This window comes from Cervus canadensis, chromosome X, assembly GCF_019320065.1.
Source record: "Cervus canadensis isolate Bull #8, Minnesota chromosome X, ASM1932006v1, whole genome shotgun sequence".
NCBI lineage: Eukaryota > Metazoa > Chordata > Mammalia > Artiodactyla > Cervidae > Cervus > Cervus canadensis.
The window spans coordinates 32,312,467-32,338,958 of NC_057419.1; the positions used below are offsets into that span (position 1 = coordinate 32,312,467).

The following is a 26,492-nucleotide window of genomic DNA, read 5'->3' on the forward strand; positions in this document are numbered from 1 at the left end:
CCAGTTTTGGTCACTATATTCATGATTCAGTTCAGTTCAGTTGCTCAGTCGTGTCCGACTCTTTGCGACACCATGAACCACAGCACGCCAGGCCTCCCTGTCCATCACCAACTCCTGGAGTCCATCCAAACCCCTGTCCATTGAGTCGATGATGCCATCCAACCATCTCATCCTCTGTCTTCCCCTTCTCCTCTTACCCTCAATATTTCCCTGCATCAGGATCTTTTCCAGTGAGTCAGCTCTTTGCATCAGGTGGCCAAAGTATTGGAGTTTCAGCTTCAACATCAGTCCTACCAGTGAACACCCAGGACTGATCTCCTTCAGGATGGACTGGCTGGATCTCCTTGCAGTCAAGGGACTCTCAAGAGTCTTCTCCAACACCACAGTTCAAAACCATCAATTCTTTGATGTGCGGCTTTCTTTATAGTCCCACTCTTACATCCATACCTAACCACTGGAAAAACCATAGCCTTGACTAGATGGACCTTTGTTGACAAAGTAATGTCTCTGCTTTTTACTATGCTGTCTAGGTTGGTCATAACTTTCCTTCCAAGGAGTAAGCGTCTTATAATTTCATGACTGCAATCACCATCTGCAGTGATTTTGGATCCCAGAAAAATAAAGTCAACCACTCTTTCCACTGTTTCCCCATCTATTTGCCATGAAGTGATGGAACCAGATGCCATGATCTTAGTTTTCTTAATGTTGAGCTTTCAGCCAACTTGTTCACTCTCCTCTTTCACTTTCATCAAGAGGCTCTTTAGTTCTTCAATTTTTGCCAAATTTTGTCGTCTGCATATCGGAGGTTATTGATATTTCCAGATTTCAGACATATTGTGTGATCCGTTGCTGTGTTTTAAAGATAGCTGCTTATCTGTTGGAGCAAGTAGGTGAATGGGTGAAAATTAAAAATAAGAGTTTTGTTTTTTTTTGTGTGTTGTTTTTTGGCCATACCATGAGGCTTGTTAGTTGCCTAACAAGGTATTTAACCTGAGCCCATGGCATTGTGAGCATAGAGTCCTAAGCAGTGGACCACAGGGAATTCTCAAAATATAGTGTTAGATGTTTCCATTGTGAAATACTAGGTAACACATACACAGAATCTTTCTTTCAACTACATGTAAATCTGTAAATATCTCAAAATGAAAAGTTTAATTTAAAAAAGGCTAGCTCCTTTACACATATGCTTATCTAATTAATAATACAAAAATGGTGAAGCACTAGTAATTTTTAGATCTCCAGAGTTCCTCATGAAAAAAAAGTTGTAAAACATTCAAGGTAAAGAACATGGCCCATAGTTCAAAACACTGATATTAGAACTTAAAAATTTTCAGAAATTCAATCATGTGTGATATGGTTATCTTACATTATTATCACTTTAGATTTTTATTTTGGTCTACTTGAATATAGGTAGATTAGATCTTACTGGTTATTTACATCAAGTCTGTTTTGTCAGTTGTGTATTTGTAAGTATAAAGGGTGATCACATTCCTCTAAAATAGATTTTTAACTACTCTTTTTTTTAAGGTTTATTTATTTATTTTTGATTGTGGTAAGTCTTTGTTGCTTTCAGGCTTTTTCTAGTTGTGGTGAGGGTGGGCTATTCTTAGTTGTAGTACGTGGGTTTCTCATTGTGGTGGCTTCTCTTGCTGTGGAACACAGGCTCTAGGGTGTGCAGGCTTCAGTAGTTGCAGCTCTTGGGCTCAGTTGTTGTGGCTTGCAGGCTCTAGAGTGCAGGCTCAGTGGTTGTGGTGCAGAGGCTTAGCTGTTCCAGAGCATGTGGAATCTTCCCAGACCAGGGATCAGACCTGTGTCCCCTGCATTGGCAGGCAAATTCTTACACGTTGTGCCACCAGGAAAGTCCTTTACTCTTAAAGGATCACTTTAAAGATTTTTATCTAGGACCTTGAATGATATAATGTTTAGTACTGGTTGAGTAGATTTCCCATTTTGGTGGAGGAGGAGTAGAATGACAACCACATCTGGATTTAATAAAAATAACTTAAAATAGTTCACAGTTATAACACTGATAAGTTAATGCATGCAGTTTTGCCTTAGGAAAAGATCTTTCAATTTACAAAAGGGTTGATAAGTGCTATCTTTTATTTTCATTTGTATTTTTTGCACTTTTATTTATTTTTATTTTTATTGGAATATAGTTGCTTTGTAATGTTGTGTTAGTTTCTACTGTACAGCAAAGTGACTCAGCTATACATATACATACAGCCCCTCATTTTTGGATTTTCTTCCCATTTAGGTCAACACAGAGCATTGAGTTTAGTTCCTGTGCTATACAGTAGGTTCTCATTAGTTACCTATTTTATATATAGTATTGATAGTTTATATATGTCAGTCCCAATCTCTCAGTTCATCCCACCATCCTCTTCCCCCTTGGTATCCGTTTTGTTCTTTAAGTCTGTGTCTCTGTTTCTCCTTTTAAATAAGATTGTCTATACTATTTTTTTTCAGATTACACGTATATGTGTTAGTATGGTGTTTATCTTTTTGACTTCACTCTGTAATGCTCTCTTAAATAGATTTCTGAACAATTTAGAAGATATTCAAGAAAATAAATCTTAAGGAATACTTTGGAATTTGTCAAAAACTAATTTTAGTGCACCTGAAAGTCTTTCATTATTCACCATACTTTACTCTATATGACATTTGTCCAATTCCAAAATTTACATCTGCCCTTGAAGAGAAAAATTTTCAAATGAATGGGCAAAATTTTTGAGTATCAATATTTTTTCATCATTGGACTTCTGGCTGGTCTTGTAATTCAAGCTCTTCTGTCAATGGGATTCTCCAGGCAATAATACTGGAGTGGGTTGCCATTTCTTTCTCCAGGGAATCTTCCCGAACCAGCAATTGAACCCGTGTCTCTTATGGCTCCTGCATTGACAGGCAGGTTCTTTACCCACTGAGCCATCAGGGAAACCCTAGTTTATAATATGACACAGATATGTTTATAGCTAAGAATGTTATCTTTCAGAAAACAAAAAAGTTCTCCTGATTGTGTCCTCTTGTTTTAATTTTTACATATAATTGTACTGTTAATGAGCTGCATTGATTTATCCATAGTCTTGACATTGTTCAGCTACAGCATGAATTTATGTGATAGCCGGTTTTGTGGTTGGATTGCTGTGAGTTCTAGGAATGAATAGGATAATCATCATTATGCTATATCATTTCTACATCATTTGCTATACTTCTTTCATTTCTAAAGTACAACTTTTTCAATGTTTGCTAATCTGTTGATGGAACAAGATGTAGAATGACATTGTGCCTTGTCTTTTCTTCTGGTTCCATTCTCTAATTGAAGATTTAAGGACACTGAGTGACTTGATGATAATATTTTTGGACATCTGACTCATATCCAAAGAAAGGTTATGACAAAAATAGAAACCATACCCTCTTTTTATCTATATTCTAGAGTCAAGTTTGTTTAAAGATTTTTTTAAAACAACCCTCTCCACCAGCAACCGAATCTCACACAAGATCTCTAGTTGCAGTATGCCTGTTACACTTCATTTCTCTTTCATTCCTTAAATATCTTGGATCTTCCCAAGCAAACATAGAAGAATGGTACAGAGGGGCCACTGGCTTTGGAGCCCAGCACCCTGCTGAAATCTGGGAGGTGTCTGGCCTATGAAGGCCTCACAGATATTACCTGATTTCTAGTGTTTTTTCTTTTTTTAAGGTATTTTATTTATTTGTTTTTGGCTCTGCTGGGTCTTTGTTGCTGAGCTTTCTCTAGTTGTGGAGAGTAGCAGCTACTGTTTGTTGTGGTGGGCAGGCTTCTGGTTTCAGTGATTTCTTCTGTTGCAGAGCACAGGCTCTAGGCACAGGGCTTCAGTGGTTGTGGTGTGTGACCTCCATAGTTGAGGCTCGCAAAGTCCAGAGAGCACGCTCAGTAGTTGTGGTGCATGGGCTTAGTTACCCTGTGGCACGTGGGATCTTCTTGGACTAGGGGTCAAACCTGTGTCCCCTGTATTGCAAGGCAGATTCTTAACCAGTGTACCACCAGAGAAGCTCCACCTTAGTGTTTTAATGTACATTCTTTTGATGATTAGTGAGATTGGAGTGCCTTTTCTCCCAATTTTTTTGTTACATAGTTATATTCCATTTTAAAAAAAATTTTTGTCTTTTATTCATTTATATACTCACAGTGTCGCTCAGTTGTGTCTGACTCGTGCGACCCCATGAGATTGGAGTACTTTTTCTCCCAGTTCTTTTTTTACATAGTTATATTCCATTTTTAAAAAAAATTGTCTTTTATTCATTTATATGCTAGGAATTTATAATTATTATTATTATTATTATTGGTTACATTGTATGGCATATGAAATCTTAGTTCCCTGACCAAGAATTGAATCCATGCCATCTGCAGTGGAAGCCTGGAGTCCTAACTGTTGGACCATCAGGGATTCCCAGTATTATTTAATATAATAAGAATCTTTCTATTTTCAGATGACTTTGCCGACTAAATTTTATTTATGGATTTTTTTGGGGAGATGTGTGCACAAGTTTTATGTCTTATGTTTTATTATATACATTCCTAAATTCCATCCTCTACTTTTTATTTTCCATTGAGGTAAAATTCACATAAAACACAATTTACCATTTAAAATCATTTTAGTATATAATTCAGTTAAAAAAATTTTTTTTACTAAATTCACAATATTGTACAACTGTTACCACTTTCTAAAACTAGAATATTTTCATTGTCCCCAGAGATAACCCATACCTCCCAATTTCCCTCTTCCTCCATTCCCTGGGCGCCCACTAATCTACTTTCTTCCTCTGTAGATTTGCCTACTTGGACATTTTACATGTATAAATAGAATCATCCAATATGTAGGAATTTGTGTCTACCTTTTTTATCATAAAGTTTCCAAGGTTCATCCATGTTTAGTATGGATGAATATTTCATTCCTTTTTATTGGGGTATAATATCCCATTGTTTATTTATCAGTTGATGATTATTTGGATACTTTTCACTTTTGGCTTTTATAAATATTCCTACTATGAACTTTGTATAGTTTTTTGAGCATGGGCGTATGTTTTCATTCTGTTGGGTATATATCTAAGAGTGGAATTGCTGACCACTAAAATGTTTTTCATACTGACTGTCCCATTTTACATTCCCACCATCAGTGTATATGGGTTCCAATTTGTTTACATCCTTGCCAACCCTTTAGTTTTAAAATATAATTATCATATTCATCCTAATGAGTATAAAATAGTATCTCATTGTGGTTTTGATTTATATTTTGTTCTAATGACTAATAATCTTGAGCATTTTTTCATGTGCTTCCTGGCCATTTGTGTGTATTCTTTGCAGAATTGTATATCTAAGTTCTTTTTTTTTATTGAAGTATAGTTGATGTACCAGACCACCTGACCTGCCTCTTGAGAAACCTATATGCAGGTCAGGAAGCAACAGTGAGAACTGGACATGGAACAACAGGCTGGTTCCAAATAGGAAAAGGAGTACGTCAAGGCTGTATATTGTCACCCTGCTTATTTAACTTATATGAAGAGTACATCATGAGAAACACTGGCCTGGAAGAAGCACAAGCTGAAATCAAGATTGTTGGGAGAAATATCAATAACCTCAGATATGCAGATGACACCACCCTTATGGCAGAAAGTGAAGAGGAACTAAAAAGCCTCTTGATGAAAGTGAAAGAGGAGAGTGAAAAAGTTGGCTTAAAGCTCAACATTCAGAAAACTAAGATCATGGCATCTGGTCCCATCACTTCATGGGAAATAGATGGGGAGACAGTGGTAACAGTGTCAGACTTTATTTTTTTTTTTGGCTCCAAAATCACTGCAGATGGTGATTGCAGCCATGAAATTAAAAGATGCTTACTCCTTGGAAGGAAAGTTATGACCAACCTAGATAGCATATTAAAAAGCAGAGATATTACATTGCCAACAGAGGTCTGTCTAGTCAAGGCTATGGTTTTTCCAGTGGTCATGTATGGATGTGAGAGTTGGACGGTGAAGAAAGCTGAGCACTGAAGATTTGATGGTTTTGAATTGTGGTGTTGGAGAAGACTCTTGAGAGTCCCTTGGACTGTAAGGAGATCCAACCAGTCCATCCTAAAGGAGATCAGTCCCGGGTGTTCATTGGAAGGACTGATGCTGAGGCTGAAACTCCAGTACTTTGGCCACCTGATGCAAAGAGTTGACTCATTGGAAAAGACCCTGATGCTGGGAGGGGATTGGGGGAGGAGGAGAAGGGGATGACAGAGGATGAGATGGCTGGATGGCATCACCGACTCGATGGACATGAGTTTGAGTAAACTCCGGGAGTTTGTGATGGACAGGGAGGCCTGGCGTGCTGCGATTCATATGGTCGCAAAGAATCGGACACGACTGAGCGACTGAACTGAACTGAACTGATGTACAATGTTGTATTAATTTCTGCTCTAACAAAGTGGTTCAGTTATATATACATTCTTTAAAAAATATTCTTTTCCATTGTGATTTATCATAGAATATTGAATATAGTTCTCTTTGCTATACAGTAGGACCTTGTTGTTTATCCATTTTGTATATAAAAGCTTAAATCTGCTACCTCCAATTTCCCACTCTAGCCCTCCCCCTACTTCCCCGCCCCATTTAGCAAACAACAGTCTGCTCTCTAGAGCTGATTCTGTTTCTGTTTAATAGGTTCATTTGTGTCATATTTTAGATTAAACATATGAATGATATGTGGTATTTGTCTTTCTGAGTTACTTCCCTAGAATGATAATCTCTAGTTGCATCCATGTTGCTGCAAATGGCATTTTTTCGTTCTTTTTATGGCTGAGTGATATTTCAGTGTGTGTGTGTGTACCACATCTTCTTTTTAAAATTTTTATTTATTTTTAATTGAAGGATAATTGCTTTACAATATTGTACTGGTTTCCACCATGCATCAACATGAATCAGCCATAGGTATACATATGCCCCTCTCTCTTGAGCTTCCCTCCCACCTCCCACCCTATCCCACCCCTCTACGTTGTTTCGGAGTACCAGTTTGAGCTCCCTGAATCATATCTCAAATTTTCACTGGCTGTCTAGTTTACATATGGTGATGTGTATAGATATACCACATCTTTATTCATCTGTCAGTGACCATTTAGGTTGTTTCCATGTTTTGGCTATTGTGAATAGGGTTGTTATGAACATTGTGGTGCATGTATCTTTTTGAATTATAGTTTTGTCAGGATAAATGCCCAGGTGTGGGATTGTTAGATCAAATGGTAACTCTGTTTTGTTTTCGGAGGAACCTCCATAGAATTTTCCATAGTGGCTGCACCACCTTACATTCCTACCAACAGTGTCGGAGGGTTCATTTTTCTCTACACCCTCTGTAGCATTTGTTATTTGTAGACTTTTTAATGATGATCTTTCTGACTGGTATGGTATTTTATTGTAGTTTTGGTTTGATTTCTCTAGTAATTAGAAATGTTGAACATCTTGTGCCTATTGCCCATCTGTATGCCTTCTTTGGAATACTGTCTGTTTAGGTCTTCTGCTCATTTTTTGATTGGGTTTTTTGTTTGTTGTTGAGTTGTTGTATAAAACCCATTTTACAGTTGGGTTTGTCTTTTTATTCTTCAATTTTAAGAAGTCTTTATATTATTAAAAGGATATATATTATATAAAACGATATTAATGCCTTTTCAGATACATGATTTGAAAATAGTTGTCCCCAGTTAAATGGGTTGTCTCTTCACTTTCTTGATGGTATCTTTTGATACACAGAGGATTTGAAGTTTTTGCATTTTATTTTATTTTATTTTTTTTGTGAAGTTTTTGCATTTTAAACTTTTATTTGTTTGTAACCCTGTTGGATTACAGATGCACCTATTTTATAACTTGGTAGGATATACTGTAATAATGCACTTGCATAAATATTTCCATGGCAATCTGTGAGCTCTAAATCTCATTCTGTGTTTTATTCATCTTTGTGTTTGTCATTTATAAAATTACTCTGTTCTAAGCAGAAAATAGTGTAATAAACAAAAAAGTACTGAAGGCTTCCAGAGAGTAAGTGCTTAGGAAATATATTTGAAAGATGAATGAATTATTCATTTACAATGAATTATTGTAAATGGTGTAAAGCAGAATCTCATGCTATTAATATTTTCCTTGAATTATACTTTTTTAATTTTAAAGATCTGTTTTATTCATGTATAGAGTTTTTAATTTCTGTCATACAGCTCAGTGATTCAGTTATATATATATAATATATATACACACACACATTCTTTTTCACATTATTTTCCGTAATGGTTTATCACAGTCCTTGAATTATACTTTGTAGATAAGTGTACATGTAGAGTTTGTTACTCATGTTTTCATATCCTCAGTGAAATAAAGAAAATATATTTTAAGTTTTATTTTGAGTACACATTCTTTCAGACCACTTACAGTGTAGATAGCTTTTCAGTTTACTAAACTATATATTTAATTCAATATATGACCTGTTAAATAAGGATATTCTTAATACTTTTTTTTAACAGCGAAAGCAAGTTGAATACATTGGTGCAGAAGCTTCATGACTTTCTGGCACACTCATCAGAGGAATCTGAAGAAACAAGTTCTCCTCCAAGACTTGTGATGAACCAAAGCACAGGTAAATTGGAAAAAAGAATTGCAATATCTTCTAGTCTTATTTACCTTTTATTTTTGAGGAACTGAAGCTATTAAAGTTTTTAATAGCCTCTGTGTTTCTAGGAGTTAGATAATATCTGATATTATAGACTTTGATTCAGATAAGTAAAAAAATGTAAGGTTTTATGGTTTTAGGTGCTTAGAGAAGCATGCACTGAAGATTTTATTTTTAATGGAAGTGTTTTATAGAAGTGGGTGATGAATGTTAACCTTAAAATAGATAGTAGTGGGAGCAGTACAGAAATATGTTATTCTAAAAGTTATTCATGTATTATAAGTTATGTTTTTATGTTGTTTGTTAACTTTTCAGCATAGATTTGGTCCATACATTTTTAAAATACAAAACAATGTCTTCTTTCTACATCCCTTTTTCCTTTTTGAAAGTATCTTGTATCATGTGATGATTACCATCATTTGTTTTCAAGTTTTTAAGGGTAGGTGCATATAGAAGAGGTGAACATGCACACAGGCATGCACACACACAAACACACATAGGCGTACTTGCACACAAACACAATATGTACAAGAAGTATGGAGAGTGGTTGATCACAATGAAAAGTTCAACTGTATGTGTAGTTAGAGTCCCAGAAGGAAAGGAGAGAGAGAATGGTTCAGAATCTGAGTTTGACGAGATACTCACTGAGCATTTCCTGAAAGTGAAGAAAGACATCATGTAGATTCATGAAACACTGTGAACTTCAAGCAGGATAAATGGAAAGAAAACTACAACTAAGAAAATCATAATAAACTCCTAAAGAACAAAAACCAAGAGAAAAATCTTAGGAGCAGCTGGAGGAAAACAGTCATTGCTTTTTTAATGTTGAATGTTTTTGAACAGTAACACTGATAGCTCATTTGACAACAGTAATGGTTAGAAGCTGGATGATAAAGAAATGATTTATTTAAAGGGCCAAGTGAAATTAATTGCTAGCATAGTCTGCTCAGTGAAAACATCTTTCACAAGTGAAAGTGGATAAAGATAGAGGTGAGAACTTTGGACTTTTCCTGACAGTCCAGTGGTTAAGACTCTGCCCTTCTACTGTAGGGGGCATGGATTTGATGCCTGATCAGGGAATTAAGATTCAGCATGCCATGAGGCATGGCCAAAAAAACCCCCAAAAAAGTAAGAATGATGTCAGCATACGTACACTAGGGGAAATACCAAAGGGTTTTTCCTATACCAGAAGGAAAATAATTTGAAATGGTAGCATCAAAATACAGGAAGTTATGAATAACAATGGGATCGATAAATAAGTGGAAAAAATGAAATATGTACTTTTATCTAATCCACAATCTCTAGTCTTAATTCATAAATTGTCCAACAGTGTTTTGATAGGTAAGTCCCCTACCCTCCCAAGACCAGTATCCCATTGAAGAGCCCACAGTGTATATAAGTTATTTGGTCTTTAGCCTTTTCAAATCTCAAACAAGGTGGAACCATGACATTTTTCAAATATTTAGATATATTATTTTGGTGATTGTCCCTCAGTGTTCGTCTGATTAGTTATAAAATTAGATTGAGATTTTAAATTTTTGGCAGGATTGCCGTGTACGTGGTGTTACGTCCATACATCATATCACAAAGCACATGATGAAATTTCCTCCTTTATTGGTGGTGTTAACTTAGGTTATTTGGTTATGGCTGTTTTTCTAGATTAAACCACTGTAAAGTTATGATTTATTCTTTTGTACCTACCTAAAAAGTAATTTGTTGAAGATTACTTTGAAACTGCTTAGATATTCATTTCATCATCAAAAATTAGCTTTTATGTTTTTTCTTATTGCAAATTAGCACAAACTTGGCAGCTTAAGACAACCCAAATTTATTATCTCACAGTTCTGTGGATCTGGAGTCCAGGTGGGCTTTGCTGAGCTCTGCTCAGGGAATCACAAGGGCTATGTCAAACTGATAGTAAGACTGTGTTCCTTTCTATAGAATCTGGAAAAATCATTCTCATGCTCATTCAGGTTGTTGGCAGAATTCAGTTCATTGTGGTTGTAGGTCTGAGGTACTCATTTCATGCTAACTATTGGCCAGGATCCTCTCAGCTCCTTAATTTCCTCTCACATGGCCCCTTCCAACTTTAAAGCCAGCAGTAGTGCATTGTGTCATTCTCATGCTTTGAGTTTCTCTGACTTAGCCTTTTGCTTGCTTCTTTTGCATCTTCTGCCATGAACTAGAGACATTTTTCTATTTTAAGGGACACATGTGATTAGATTAGGCCCCTTCCTTCTCACCTCTCCTAAATGAGCTCCCATTTTTTAAAGTCACCTGTGCCAGTTTATGTAGCAAAACAATGGGAGTGTTATTTCCTCACATTCACAGGTTCTGGTGATTAGGGGCATGAAATCTTGGGGGCCATTCCTAGAAATTCTGCCTGTCACCACATCCATTTATGATTCTTGGCTCAATGGTATGTTACTATGATGGTTCAAAATGGTGATGTCCTATCATTACTTCTGTCTTTTCTGTAAGGGAGATGTTTACATTTCTATGGTCTCTATTTATTTGTTTATATTAGTGTATGCTAGCATTTTTTTTTCCATGAACATTTTCTTACTGTCATTATTTTAGTGTTCAAATTGTACCAATATTGGCTAGTGGGAACCCCTTTTGTATGGCTCTTGTAGACCTTTTCATAAGTCTTCATCAACCTTGAGCACTTTTCTTACTTTCTGCCCTCACAAGATGTTCATTGTTTACTTTGCACTGTCTGTTCCCCAGCCCTGGAATCAGTTATTTCTCCAAGAAGTTCTGATTCCTTTTAGTGAGGTATAGTATTTAGAAAGCAATATCTGGGTGTATGATGTGCTTATTGCTGTTAGTATGTCTTCACTTCCAGGCTCGTTAGTAGGGAAAGCCAATATATGTGATGTATTTTCATGTGTTGATATTGATACTTTTAGTTTTATTTGGACTGCAGACATCATTCTGATCATCCTCTTTTCATATTGTAACTTCTTACTGCAACAGAGAGAAAGGTGGTTCCCATTATCCTCAGTTTATGTACTCAAGTTGCTTAGTCTTCATTGTATCTACAGTTTCAACTTTGCATGCTAAACTATCACAATAAAGAAACCTAACTAGTGTTAAATACTTACTTAAAGTTCTGTCTTTAGAGTGAAATTATGTTGTCACAGTTCTAAATTCAGTAGTTAGTTAGTTGGGGAGTTTTGCTTCCAGTAGTGGCAGAGTAGCTCTTTTTGGATAAGCAGGTTATCTCCCACAGATACCAGTTATAAATTCTGGCCAAAATACTGAAAACAATGATGAAGGAACTGATTAGTGACACAAACCAGACACACACTGGAATAGAATCAACATATGGAAGAAAGTATTTTTTGCTCAATTCCCAATTGTTAAGCCTCTTTCCTTAGGAAAAGTGCCAGTTAGCTCCAGCAATGGAATTTCACACTTGGATAGCCCTCTTATTCAAGATATGCCGTGTGAGCTTGCAGCCCTATTAATTATGATAGTCTCCTTGTGACTAAGGTTGAACCAGCATAAAACTCAGCATTTGGTCCAAGGTGGCAGTATAGGAAAACCATGATCTCACCTTCCCCCACAGACACACTGAATTTATAGCTATGTAAAGAGCAGTTCCTTCTACAGAAGAACTGAGGTGTGATTAAACAGCTTCTGCACAACAAACACTACAAGTTCCACATAGAGATTGATAGAGACAGAGACACAGTACTGATGGGAACCCCACTTGAATGTGGTGTACAGCAATAGAGAGGGATCATTAAGGGGCCTGTGTGCACACTCGCCTGCCCTGGGGCACAGAGATAAAAGCAGTGGTTTAAAAGGGACCTAGACTATGCATGAAGGAAATCCTCTTACTAACCCTACCTAGTTCAGTCGCTCAGTCGTGTCCGACTCTTTGCAACCACATGAATCGCAGCATGCCAGGCCTCCCTGTCCATCACAAACTCCCGGAGTTTACTCAAACTCATGTCCATCGAGTCGGTGATGCCACCTAGCCATCTCATCCTCTGTCATCCCCTTCTCCTTCTGCTGCCAATCCCTCCCAGCATTAGGGTCTTTTCCAATGAGTCAACTTTTCGAATCAGGTGGCCAAAGTATTGGAGTTTCAGGTTCCAGCATCAGTCCTTCCAATGAATACCCGGGACTGATCTCCTTTAGGATGGACTGGTTGGATCTCCTTGCAGTCCAAGGGACTCTCAAGAGTCTCCCCCAACACCACAGTTCAAAAGCATGAATTCTTCAGTGCTCAGCTTTCTTCACCGTCCAACTCTCACATCCATACATGACCACTGGAAAAACCATAGCCTTGACTAGATGGACCTTTGTTGGCAAACTAATGTCTCTGCTTTTTAATATGCTGTCCAGGTTGGTCATAACTTTCCTTCCAAGGAGTAAGCATCTTTTAATTTCATGGCTGCATTCACCATCCGCAGTGATTTTGGAGCCCTAAAAAATAAACTCTGATACTGTCTCCACTGTTCCCCATCTATTTCCCATGAAGTGATGGGACCAGATGCCATGATCTTAGTTTTCTGAATGTTGAGCTTTAAGCCAACTTTTTCACTCTCCTCTGTCACTTTCATCAAGAGGCTTTTTAGTTCCTCTTCACTTTCTGCTGTAAGGGTGGTGTCATCTGCATATCTGAGGTTATTGATATTTCTCTCAGCAATCTTGATTCCAGCTTGTGCTTCTTCCAGCCCAGCATTTCTCATGATGTACTCTTCATATAAGTTAAATAAGCAGGGTGACAATATACAGCCTTGACGTACTCCTTTTCCTATTTGGAACCAGCCTGTTGTTCCATGTCCAGTTCTCACTGTTGCTTCCTGACCTGCATATAGGCTTCTCAAGAGGCAGGTCAGGTGGTCTGGTATTCCCATCTCTTTCAGAATTTTCCAGTTTATTGTGATCCACACAGTTGAAGGCTTTGGCATAGTCAATAAAGCAGAAATAGATGTTTTTCTGGAACTTTCTTGCTTTTTCAATGATCCAGCAGATGTTGGCAATTTGACCTCTGGTTCCTCTGCCTTTTCTAAAACCAGCTTGAACATCTCGAAGTTCACGATTCACGTATTGCTGAAGCCTGACTTGGAGAATTTTGAACATTACTTTACTAGCTTGTGAGATGAATGCAATTGTGTGGTAGTTTGAGCATTCTTTGGCATTGCCTTTCTGTGGGATTAGAATGAAAACTGACCTTTCCCAGTCCTGTGGCCACTGCTGAGTTTTCCAAATTTGCTGGCATATTGAGTGCAGCACTTTCGCAGCATCGTCTTTCAGTATTTGAAATAGCTCAACTGGAATTTTATCACCTCCACTAGCTTTGTTTTTAGCGATGCTTCCTAAGGACCACTTGACTTCACATTCCAGGATGTCTGGCTCTAGGTGAGTGATTACACCATCGTGATTATCTGGGTAGTGAAGATCTTTTTTGTACAGTTCTTCTGTGTATTCTTGCCACCTCTTCTTAATATCTTCTGCTTCTGTTAGAAGATTGATTATATTCTTTGCAGCCAAGGATGGAGAAGCTCTCTACAGTCAGCAAAAATAAGACCGGGAACTGACTGTGGCTCAGATCATGAACTCCTTATTGCCAAATTCAGACTTAAATTGAAGAAAGTAGGGAAAACCACTAGACCATTCAGGTATGACCTAAGTCAAATCTCTTATGATTATATAGTAGAAGTGAGAAACATATTTAAGGGACTAGATCTGATAGACAGAGTACCTGATGAACTGTGGAGGGAGCTTTGTGACATTGTACAGGAGACAGGGATCAAGACCATCCCCATGGAAAAGAAATGCAAAAAAACAAAATGGCTGTCTGAGGAGCTGTGAAATAGCTTAGAAACAGCTTACAAATAGCTGTGAAAAGAGGAGCCAAAAGCAAAGGAGAACAGGAAAGATATTCCCATTTGAATGCAGATTTCCAAAGAATAGGAAGGAGAGATAAGGAAGCCTTCCTCAGTGATCAATGCAAAGAAATAGAGGAAAACAACAGAATGGGAAAGACTAGAGATCTCTTCAAGAAAATTAGAGATACCAAGGGAACATTTCATGCAAAGATGGGTCCAATAAAGGACAGAAATGGTATGGACCCTACCTAGAGTGTCTGCTAAATGGGCAGAGAACTGCTGGAAGTCTCTTCAGTGTAGAGATCTCTTCAAGAAAATTAGAGATACCAAGGGAACATTTCATGCAAAGATGGGTCCAATAAAGGACAGAAATGGTATGGACCCTACCTAGAGTGTCTGCTAAATGGGCAGAGAACTGCTGGAAGTCTCTTCAGTGTTGAAGGTGCTCGAGAGCACCATTTTTGTGTTCTCCCGTCACCTTGATGAGGTCTTCCCTCATAGCTCAATCGGTAAAGAATATGCCTGTAGTGCAGGAGACCTGGGTTCAATTCCTGGGTCAGGAAGATCCTCTGGAGAAGGAAATGACTACCTACTTCAGTATTCTTCCCTGGAGAATCCCATGGACAGAGGAGACTGGCAGGCTACAATCCATGGGATCGCAAGAGTTGGACATGACTTAGTGACTTAACTACCACCATCACTTGATGAGATGAGTGGAATGTAGTCCAGGTTCTCTAGCTGGCCTGCCAAGGCACTTCAGCCTGCTCCTGGCCCACACAAGTTATAGCCATAGTGCCAAGGCAGCCCAAGTGTGCAGTACCCTAGGATCCCCCTGGCCTATGATATATTAGGCTTTAGCCAACCTGCCAAAACTGACTGGTACATTCAGACTACACAGGAGATGCTCTTAGCAGAGATTATGCCTTCAAGACCAAGAGAGTTACCTGTTTTGCCAGATGTGTAGAATGAAACACAAAGTCAAACAGAATGGGGACAGAAGAGTATGTTCCAAATGAAAGAGCAAGATAATACTTCATAAAAAATCTTAACGAAATGGAGATAAGTAATATATCTGATAAAGAATTGAAAGAAATTGTCATAAAGGCTTACCAAACTGGGGAGAAGAATGGAGGAATAGAGTGAGAAGTTCAACAAAGAGTTCAAAAATATAAGAAAGAACCAATCAGTACTGAAGAACACAATAACTGAAATGACAAATAGAGGAAATTGATAGCAAATTAGATGATATAGTAGGACATATCAACCATTTGGACACACAGAATAGTGGAAATCACCCAATCAGAATAGAAAAAAAGAGTTTTTAAGAATGAGAGTTTAAGGGAACTCTAGGACATCAGGAGTACTAACATTCTCATAGTAGGGGTAGGGGGATTGCAGATGGAGAAAGGAGGGAGAGAAGAGGACAGAGACTTACTTAAAGAAATGTTTGAAGACTTCTCTAATCTGGAAAATGAAACAAACATCTAGGTACAAGAAGCACAGAGTCCCAAACAAAATGAACCCATAGAGATCCACACCAAGACATGTATGTAAAATGGCAAAAGATGAAGACAGTTTTATGGACAGCAGGACAAAAACAACTAATCATATACAAGGAAAACCCCATAAGATTACTCGCTGATTTTTCAACAGAAACTCTGCAAGCCAGAATGGGGTGGCATGATATATTTAAAGTACTGAATGTAAAAAACTTCCAACCAAGGGTACTCTACCTGGCAAGTTTATCATTCAGAATTGAAGGAAAGATAGAGTTTCCCAGACAAGCACAAAACTAAAGGAGTTTAGCATCACTAAAATGGCCTACTAGAAATATTCAAGGTTCTTCTCGAGGTAGAAAAGCAAAAGTTTTTGTAGTTTTGCTTGTTGTAGTTCGGTCTATATGTTGATAAGTAGTGTCCGACTATTTGCGACCCATGGACCGCAGCATGCCAGGCTTCCCTGTCCTCCACTATCTCCCGGAGTTTGCTCAAACTCATGTCCATTAATGTCCAAACATCTCACCTTCTGCCACCTCTTTCTCCTTTTGCCTTCAATCATTCCCCGCATCAGGGTCTTTTCCAGTGAGTCGACTCTTCTCATCTGGTAGCCAAAGTATTGGAGCTTCACCTTCAGCATCAGTCCTTCCAATGACTATTCAGGGTTGATTTTCTTTAGGATTGACTGGTTTGATCTCCTTGCAGTCCAAGGGACTCTCAAAAGTCTTCTACGACATCACAGTTCCAAAGCATCAATTCTTTGGTGCTCAGCCTTCTTTATGGTCCAACACTCACATCCATACATGACTACTGGAAAAACCATAGCTTTGGCTAGATGGACCTTTGTCAGCAAGGTAATGTCTCTGCTTTTTAATATGCTGTCTAAATTTGTCATAACTTTCCTTCCAAGGAGCAAGCAACTTGTAATTTTGTGGCTGCAGTCACTGTCAGCAGTGGTTTTAGAGCCCAAGAAAATAAAATCTGTCACTGTTTCCACTTTTACCCCTTCTATTTGCCATGAAGTGATGGGAGAGATGCCATGATCTTAGTTTTTTGAATGTTGAGTTTCAAGCCAGCTTTATCACTCTCCTCTTTCACTTCCACCAAGAGGCTCTTTAATTCCTCCTAACTTTCTGCCATTAGTGTGGTATCATCTGCATATCCGAGGATGTTGATATTTCTCCTGGCAGTCTTGATTCCAGCTTGTGATTTATCTAGCCTGGTATTTCTCACGATGTACTCTGCATAGAAGTTAAATAAGTGGTGTGACAATATACATCTTTGTCACACTCCTTTCCCAGTTTTGAACCAGTTCATTGTTCTATGTCCAGTTCTTACTGCCACTTCTTGACGTACATGTAGGTTTCTCAGGAGATAGGTAAGGTGGTCTTGATATTCCCATCTCTTTAAGAATTTTCCAGAGTTTGTTGTGATCCACACAATCAAAGGCTTTAGCATAGTTAATGAAGCAGAAGTAGATATTTTTTCTGGAATTCCCTTCCTCTTTCTATGATACAGCAAATGTTGGCGGTTTGGTCTCTGTTTCCTCTGCCTTTTCTAAACCCAGCTTCTCAATTCACATACAGCTGAAGCCTAACTTGAAGAATTTTGAGTGTAACCTTACTAGCATGTGAAATGAGTGTAATTGTATGGTAGTTGGAATATTCTTTTGCATTGCCCTTCTTTGGGATTGGAATGAAAACTGACCTTTTCCAGTCCTGTGGCCATTTTTGTGGTTCCAAATTTGCTGGCATATTGAGTGTAGCACTTTAACTGCATCATCTTTTACGATATGAAATAGCTCTGCTGGAATTCCATCACCTATGTTAACTTTGTTCATAGTAATACTTCCTAAGGCCCACTTGACTTCACACTCCAGGATGTGTGGCACTAGGTGAGTGACCACCCCTTCTTGGTTATCCGGATCATTAAGACCTTTTTTGTATAGATCTTCTGTGTATTCTTTGCCACCTCTTAGCTAGAAATAAGAAAATATATGAAAAAAAACCTCAGTGGTAAAGGTAAATATATAGTAATGACAGTGAATCAGCCACATGTAAAGCTAGTAGGTTAAAAGACAAAAGTAGTAAAATCGACTGTTAGTAAAATAAGTAGTTAAGAAATGCATAAAGTATAAAATTGTAAAATAATATCAGAAAAAAAATTGGGAGGGGTAGTAAAAATGTACTTTTAGTATATATTTGAACTTAAGCAGCTATCAGCCTATATTAAATCATTATTTGTGTGTTTCAACCTGATAGTAACTGCAAACCCAAAACCTACTATAGATAAAAAATGAAGAGAGAAAGGAGCCCAAACATAAAGAAAGCCATCAGACTGCAAGAGAAGAAAGGAACAGAGAAGAACTATAAAAACAAGCAGAAAATAATCAATAATATTGCAACAAGTACATAGTTATCAATAACCACTTTAAATGAAAATTTACTAAATGCTCCAATAAAAATAGAGATGACTGAATGAACAGAAAAATAAGACCCATTTATATGCTGCCTATAAGAGACTCACTTCCAATCTAAAGATAGATTGATATTAAAGGGATGGAAAAATACATGCAAAAAGAAACAAAAAAAGAAAGCTGAAGTAGTAAATAAAATGCTACAAAACCAGTGCATCAGGGAAGAAATCAAAGAGGAAATTCAAAAATACCTTGAGGCACATGAAAATGATAACACAACTTTCCAATATCTATGTTCGACTCTTTGTAACCCCATGGACTGTAGTCTGCTAGGCTCCTCTGTCCCTGGGATTCTCCAGGCAAGGATACTGGAGTGGGTTGCCATGCCCTTCTCCAGGGGATCTTCCCCACTCAGGGATCGAACCCACATCTCTTACATCTCCTGCATTGGCAGGTGGGTTCTTTACCACTAGTGCCACCTGGAAAGCCCTGTCATATCTATGAGATACAGCAAAAGCAGTTCTCAGAGGAATGATCATAGTGAAACAGGCCCACCTCACAAAACAAGAAAATTCTCAAATTAAAAAAAAACAACAACAAAACTTTATACTTAAAGGAGCTAGAAAAAGAACAAACAAGCCCAAGTTAATAATAAAGGTCAGACTGGAAATAATGAAACTGCTAGCTTGTCTTCTTCCTCTTATCAGGGTCTTTTGCAGAGTAAAAGTTTCAAATTTTGAGCAAGTCCAATTTATAGATTTCCTTTTGAGGACATGCTTTTCTCCTACATAAAGGAACCAGAAAAAGAACAAACCAAACTCTAGGTTACTAGAAAAACATAAACCATAAAGATCAGGGCAGAAATAAATGAAATAGAGACTGAAAAAATACTAGAAAAGATCAGTGAAACTTCTGAATGAGTTTTTTTTAAAAAGATGAACAAAATTGAAAAACCTTTAGTGAGATCCATCATGATAAAAAGAGAGAGGGCCCAAGTAAATAAAATGAGAAGTGAGAGAGGAGATTTATCAACTTGTATCATACCAATGCAAGGTATCATAACAGACTACTGTGCCAACAGTGGGGGCTTCCCCGGTGGTTCGGTGGTAAAGAATCCACCTGCCAATGTAGGAGACGTGGGTTTAATCCCTGGGTTGGGAAGATCCCCTAGAGAAGGAAATGGCAACCCACTCCAGTGTTCTTACCTGGAAAATTCCATGGGCAGAGGAGCCTGGTGGGGTATTGTCCATGGGGTCACAAAGAGTTAGGCATGACTTAGCGACTGAGCACCCACCATGCCAACAATGGAGAACATCAAAGAAATGGATAAATTCCTAGAAACATACAGTCTTTCGAGAATGAATCATAGAGAAATACAAAAATCTGACTGATTACTAATAAAATTCAATCGGTAATGAAAAAGCTTCCAACACACAAAAGTAAAAAACCAGATTGCTTCATAGGTGAATTCTATCAAACATTAAAGAATAATTATACTCAACAATATTGCAATAATTTTGTATGGTGACAGGTGGTAACTAGCCTTGTAGTGGTGATCATTTTGTAACATATAAAATATTGAATCACTATGTTGTTCACCTAAAAATAATACATTGTTAATTTTATGTCACAATGAAAGAATTGGATGGAAATCTGCATTCTTGATGAGGCATAATGGAATTTAAGAGATCCCAGTAGGTTTTGTAAAATGGAGAAGGACATCCCATTTAGAAGAGAGCTACAGCTTGGGAGCTCCAGGACCTGCAAAAATTCTTACCATATCTGGTTGTATTATAAGTGCAGGCCAGTTAGGGCTAAAAGAACAGAATAAAGCTTTAAGCTGCTTGCACCAGAGGGTATATATTAATATTTTGGGGTTTGATCTCAGCTAGGTTAACTATCTGCTTTTAATAGAATCATCAACTAGAATGGCATACAGTGTTTTCACTATATCTTAAAAAATGTCCAGTATCCAATCTGAAATACTGGATAGATATAAAGAGGAAACTGTGACCCATGCTGAAAAGGAAAGGCAATCAATAGACACAATCCACATGTCTTAAAATTTGAAATTAGCAAACAAGAGTATTAAAAAGCAGCTATTGCAACTGTGCTTTAGTATAATAAAGAAAATACATTTGTTAAGAGTGGACAGGTAGAAAATCTCAGTACAAACATGGAAAATGTAAAAAAGGACCAATTTGAAATTCTAGAACTAAAAATGTAATTTCTGAATAACAAATGATTGTACTTCACAGGAGATTAGAGATAGCTGTAGTAGTGTCAGTGAAGTTGATGATATTCTAACAGAAATTATCCAATCTGAGAATAGAAAACATTGGAAAATAAAAAGCATACAGAACACTTGCTCTTCAGATCCTTTCCACAATTAATTTGTATAGTTATCAATCAAATACATGTAAAGAATAGGAATGCTTAACAATAGAGAAAAAAATGTTGATAGAAACTCTCACTTGGCCCAGTGTTTTATAGTTTTTGTTGTAGTGATTTTGTTGTTATCCATATACAAATTTGTTACATTTTTACCAAATTACTTCATTTTAGGGGTGCTATTTTAAATTCCCTGGCTTTTAAATTTCAAGTTCTAATTGTTCATTGCAATAATCCAGTTATGTTTTTTATGTTGACCTTGTATTCTGTGAACTTGCTTTAGGTAGCTTCTTTTTCATCTTTCAGATTTACTGAAATTTTCTACCTAATCTGGTTGTGTGCAAATAGGGTCATGTTTATTTCTTACTTTCCATAGTATGGCTTTTAATTCCTTTTCTTGTCTCGTTATGCTGCATAGGACTTTCTGTATTTTCTGTTACAATGTTGAAGAATGATAATAGACATCCTCTTGGTAGTTCTGATATTAGTGGGAAAGCATTGAACTATTTCACCATTAAGTATGATGGTTCCTTTATAAGATTTTTGTAAATATTCTATCAAGTTGAGAAAGTTCCCCTCCCCTAGCTTTCTATGTTTTCTTTCCTAAAGTGATATTTTTACTGAGATAGATGTAGATTCACATGCAGTTGTAATAGCACAGCTCTTTTGTACTTTGCCCAGTTTCTCACAATAGCAACGTTTTACAGAAGTATATTATCAGTTAGCCATGTTACTGATATCTACCAATATGACTCAGATTTCCTCAGTTTTATTGTTCTTTTTTATTTGTGTTAAGTTCTACACAGTTTCATTACAAACATGAGTTGGTTCATGTTTGCACCACCACAGTCAACATGCAGATTTCTCATCTTGCCCTTTTGTAATCATGTTCAACTCTCTACCCATATTCCTACCTGTGCCTAATACCTGGAAATCACTAATTTATCCTCCATTTCTAAAATTTTTTTCATTTGAAACATGTTCTATAAATGGAATCACATAGTTTGGGATCAGACATTTTGGGATTATGTTTTTTCACTTTGCATGATTTCCTTGGGATTCACCCAGGTCATTGCATGTGTCAATAATTCTCTCCTTTTTATTGCAATGTAGTGTTCTATGGTATGGATATACTACGTTTGGTTTAACCATTTACTTGTTAAAGGACATTTTGGATGATCCCAGACTTGGGCTATTGCAAATGAGGGTGCTGATAAACATTTGTGTACAGGTTTTTGTGTCAGTGAAAATTTCATTCCTCTGGGATAAATGCTCAAGAGTGCAGTTGGTGGGTCATTATGATGGTTGTATTTTTTTAAGAACTCTCCTAAAACATTTTCCAGAGTGGCTATGCTGTTTTATAGTCTCACAGCAATTTAAGAATGATCCATTTTTCTGTATTCTCTCCAGCATTTGATTTTACCATTGTTTAAAAAAAATTAAAAAAGAAATTAGACCTTCTGATAGATACCTAGTTATAACTCAGTGTGGTTCTAATTTGCATTTCCCCAGTGACTAATAAAACTTTTAACACCATTATTGAGATAAAAATCACAAGTTTACAGTCTACAGTTCAGTAGTTTCTAATATGTTCACAGATACATGCAGCCATCACGACGGAAAATTTTATAATATTATTACATGAAAAAGAAACCCCGTATTCTTTAGTTATCACCCTCTACGAGCAGCCTTAAGCAACCACTAATCTACTTTCTTATGGTTTTCCCTATTTCAGACTTTCTTATAAATGTCATTCTATTACATGTGGTATTTTGTGACTGACTTCTTTCATTTAGTATAAAGTGTTCAAGGTGTATTTATGTTGTAGTGTATATTAGAATTTCATTTCTTTTTATGACCGAATAACATTGTTTTATATAGATATATCACATTGGTTGTTTTGTTGATGGAAAATCTTGTTTCTACCTTTGGCTATTATGAATAATGCTACTATGAACATTTGTGAACAAGTTTGTGTGTGGCCATATGTTTTCATTTCTCTTGGTTATGTACCTAGGGGTAGAATCGCTGAGTTATATGGTAACTCTGTTAAATCCTTTGAGGAAATATCAAACTGTTTCCCAAAGTGGCTACACCATTGCATGTTCTACCCAACAATGTATGAGGATTCTGATTTCTCTGCATCCATACCAACAGTGGTTGTTATCTGATTTTTTAATTTTAATTTTAGTCAACCTAGTACATGTGAAGTTGAGTCTTATGGTTTTGGTTTTCATTTTGCTTGATGGCTAGTGACATTGAGTATCTCTTCATGTACTTATTGGTAGTTTGAATATACTCCTTGGAGAATTATCTATTTAGATCCTTTGTTCAGTTTTTATTGGGTATTTTGTCTTTTTTATCATTGACTTATAAGGATTCTTTATATCTACTAGACTTCTATTATGATAAAATATATATAATGTAAAGTTTACTCTTTCAGTTTTTAATATACAATTCTTTGGCATTAAGTACATTCACATTGCTGTATGTGTGTGAATCATCCATCTCCATCCATCCATCTCCAGAACTTTTTCATATTCTCCAGCTGAAACTCTGTACCCTTTGAAGTCACTAACTTCCAAATCCCCTTTACCCGTAGTCCCTAGTGGCCACTATTGTACATTCTTTTTCTATGAATATGACTACTTTAGGAACCTCACATATGTGGAATCTACAGTATTTGTAATTTTATGTCTGTCTTATTTTACTTGGCATAATGCCTTCAAAGTTATAGTCAGTGTTATAGCATGGATCAAAATTTTCTTCCCTTTTAAGACTGGATAGCATTCAGTTGTGTATATGTATGTGTTTCTTTAATTTTCTTGATGATTTCCTTTGAAGCACAAATGCTTTTAGTTTTGGTAATGTCCACTGTATCTATTTTTGTTGCTTATACTTATGGTGTCATGTCTAAGAATCTATTTCTAAATCTGGGGTCACAAAGATTTACCTCAATATTTTCTTCTAAGAGTTTTATAGTTTTAGCTCTTATGTTTAGCTCTTTGATGACTTTAGAGTTAATTTTTGTATGTGGTGTAAGACAGGTCTCCAACTTAAGGTTTTGCGTGTGAATACATAGTTGTTCCAGTGCCATTTGTTGAAAAGACTATTTTCTCCCTATTGAATCGTTGTAGCATCCTGTTGAAAATCATTTGACCATAGGCATATGGGTTTATTTCTGAACTTTCAGATCTTTTCAACTGATTCTTAAGTCTGTTCTTTTGCCAGTATCACACTGTACTGATTATAGTTGTTTTACACTAAGTTTTAAAATCTCTAAGTGTGAGTCTTCCTATTTTGTTTTGACTATCCTGGGTTCATTTTAATTGTACATGAATTTTAGAATTAGCTTATCAGTTTCTACAAAGAAGCCAGTGGGATTCTGACATGGATTGCCTTTTTTAAAATTGTAGATTCATTTGGGGAGTATTGCCATCTTAATGTTGTTTTCTATTTAATGAACATGCAGTGTTTTTGCCATTGATTTAAATCTTTAATTTATTTCAGTGATGTTTTGTACTTTTCAGAGTATAAGTTTTAAACTTCTTTAAGTTTTTTCCTAAGCATTCTATTCTTTTTTATGCTATTATAAATGGATTGTTTTCTTAATTTATTTTTCAGATCTTTCTTCGCAAGTGTATAGGAATGTATTTGACTTTTGTTTATTTTTCTCATATCCTTCAATCTTTCTGAACTCTTTTATTAGTTCTAATATTTTTTAGTTGATTCCTTCCTTAGGACTTCTATATGCAAGATATATTGTCTCCAAAGATAAATAGTTCTACCTCTTCCTTTTCAGTCTTGTGGCCTTTTATTTCTTTAACTCCTGGTTACTTGTTCTGGCTGAAATCTCCATTACAGTGTTGAATGGAAGTGCCAAGAGTGGATTTCCTTCTCTCATTCTGCCCTTAGGGGGAATGCATTCAGTCTTTTACCATTAAGTATGATGTTACCTGTAGGTATTTTGTAGGTAGTTGAGGAAGTTCCATTTGTTAAGTTTTTAAAAATAAATTTAATTTTTTAGAGCACAGAAAAATTTAGGTGCACAGAAAAATTGAGTAGAACGTACAGAAATTTCTATTATGCATCCCCACACATGCACAGCCTCCCCCATTGTAAACTTCCTGAACCACAGTTGTACATTTGTTACAGTTGATGAATCTACAGTGACAGTCATTATCATCCAAACCCGTAGTTTGCATTAGATTTTACTCTTTGCGTTGTACATTCTAGGGATTTTGACAGATGTATAATGATATCTATCTATCATTATAGTATCATACAGGTTAGTTTAGCTGTGAAACTGTATACCCCAGATTGGGACTTGAAACCAATCCCACCTCAGATGGGACTCAAACCCAGTGGTGCCTCAGTTGGAACTTGGACCTACAGTCTCTGACTTAGGAGGAAACCTGAACCTCCCAAGCTGAAACCACACACCTGGTGTCAGAACTCAATGAAACTCAAGTTTTCTATGTCTCAGCGTAGACGGAATTCAGCAAGAGGCAAAGTGATAGACAAGAACTAGATTTGTTAATATGTTTGTGAAGGGTACAAGCAGGCAGGCAAGAGGACTCTGCCCCCAGAACTTAGTGAGTCATGTTTTTAAAATCAAAGGAAAAGTGAGGAGAGAGAGAAGACCACCTTCTTCTGCTTACTTTGTAAAGATGTTGCAGGAAAATGGGATATGAGAGGATGGTGACATCCCAGGTCTTGGGTGAGTTCCTGGGATGAGCTGCCAAGTGAGGGTCCTTGGCTTCGTGCAGGAAAGAATTCAAGAGTGAGCTGTAGTTAAGTGAAAGCATGTTTATTGAGAGAGATAACACATTCCATAGGCAGAATGGTGTTTGTCTCAGAAGGTGAGAGCGGCCCTGGGAGACCCTCCATTAGAGTGTGGTCCATCTCAGAAGTTGAGAGGCTATGGGGTGTGAGGGTGGTTTGTTTTTATGGGCTTGGTAATTTCATAGACTAACAAGATTATTCCAACTATTTTGGTGAAGGGTGGGATTTCTAGGAATTGAGCCATCACCATTTTTTGACCTTTTATGGTTAGCCTAAGAACTCTTATGATGCCTGTAGGTGTGTCATGTGGCATGCTAATACATTACAATGAATGTATAATGAGACTCAAGGTCTACTGGAAGTCAAGTCTTCCACCATCTAGGGCCTGGATAGTTCTTACCAGTTTTTGCTGTACCCCCAATGGCAATGTCATTCTTTTAATGGTGGTTCCCTGCCACCTTCCCTCCTGTCTCAACTTCAGCAACACTAAAAATCCTCTGTTCCATTTTTCCATTTTCCCCCATCCCCCAAATCCTTGGCAACCATTGATCTTTTTACTGTCTCCATAGTTTTGTCTTTTCCCTAATGTCATGTAGTTGGACTCATACAGCATGTAACTTTTTGAGATTGGCTTTTTTCACATCAGTCAGTTCAATTCAGCCGCTCAGTCGTGTCTGATCTTTATGACCCCATGAACTGCAGCACTCCAGGCCTCTTTGTCCATCACCAACTCCCGGAGTCCACCCAAACCCATGTCCATCAAGTCGATGATGCCATCCAACCATCTCATCCTCCGTCATCCCCTTCTTCTCCCGCCCTCAATCTTTCCCAGCAGCAGTGTCTTTTCCAGTCAACTCTTCGCATCAGGTGGCCAAAGTATTGGAGTT

At 37.1% G+C, this 26,492-nt stretch overlaps 1 protein-coding gene across 10 annotated transcripts in view; it reads left to right on the top strand.

Moving 5' to 3' along the window:
• Positions 1 to 26,492, top strand: part of ATRX (ATRX chromatin remodeler) — a 264,397-nt gene that overhangs the window by 62,592 nt on the left and 175,313 nt on the right. For all 10 annotated transcript variants that reach the window (XM_043459555.1, XM_043459560.1, XM_043459557.1 and 7 more), the window contains one exon: positions 8,523 to 8,635. In XM_043459555.1, coding sequence (XP_043315490.1) covers positions 8,523 to 8,635 — 113 coding nt within the window. The remainder of the gene's footprint in view (positions 1 to 8,522; positions 8,636 to 26,492) is intronic.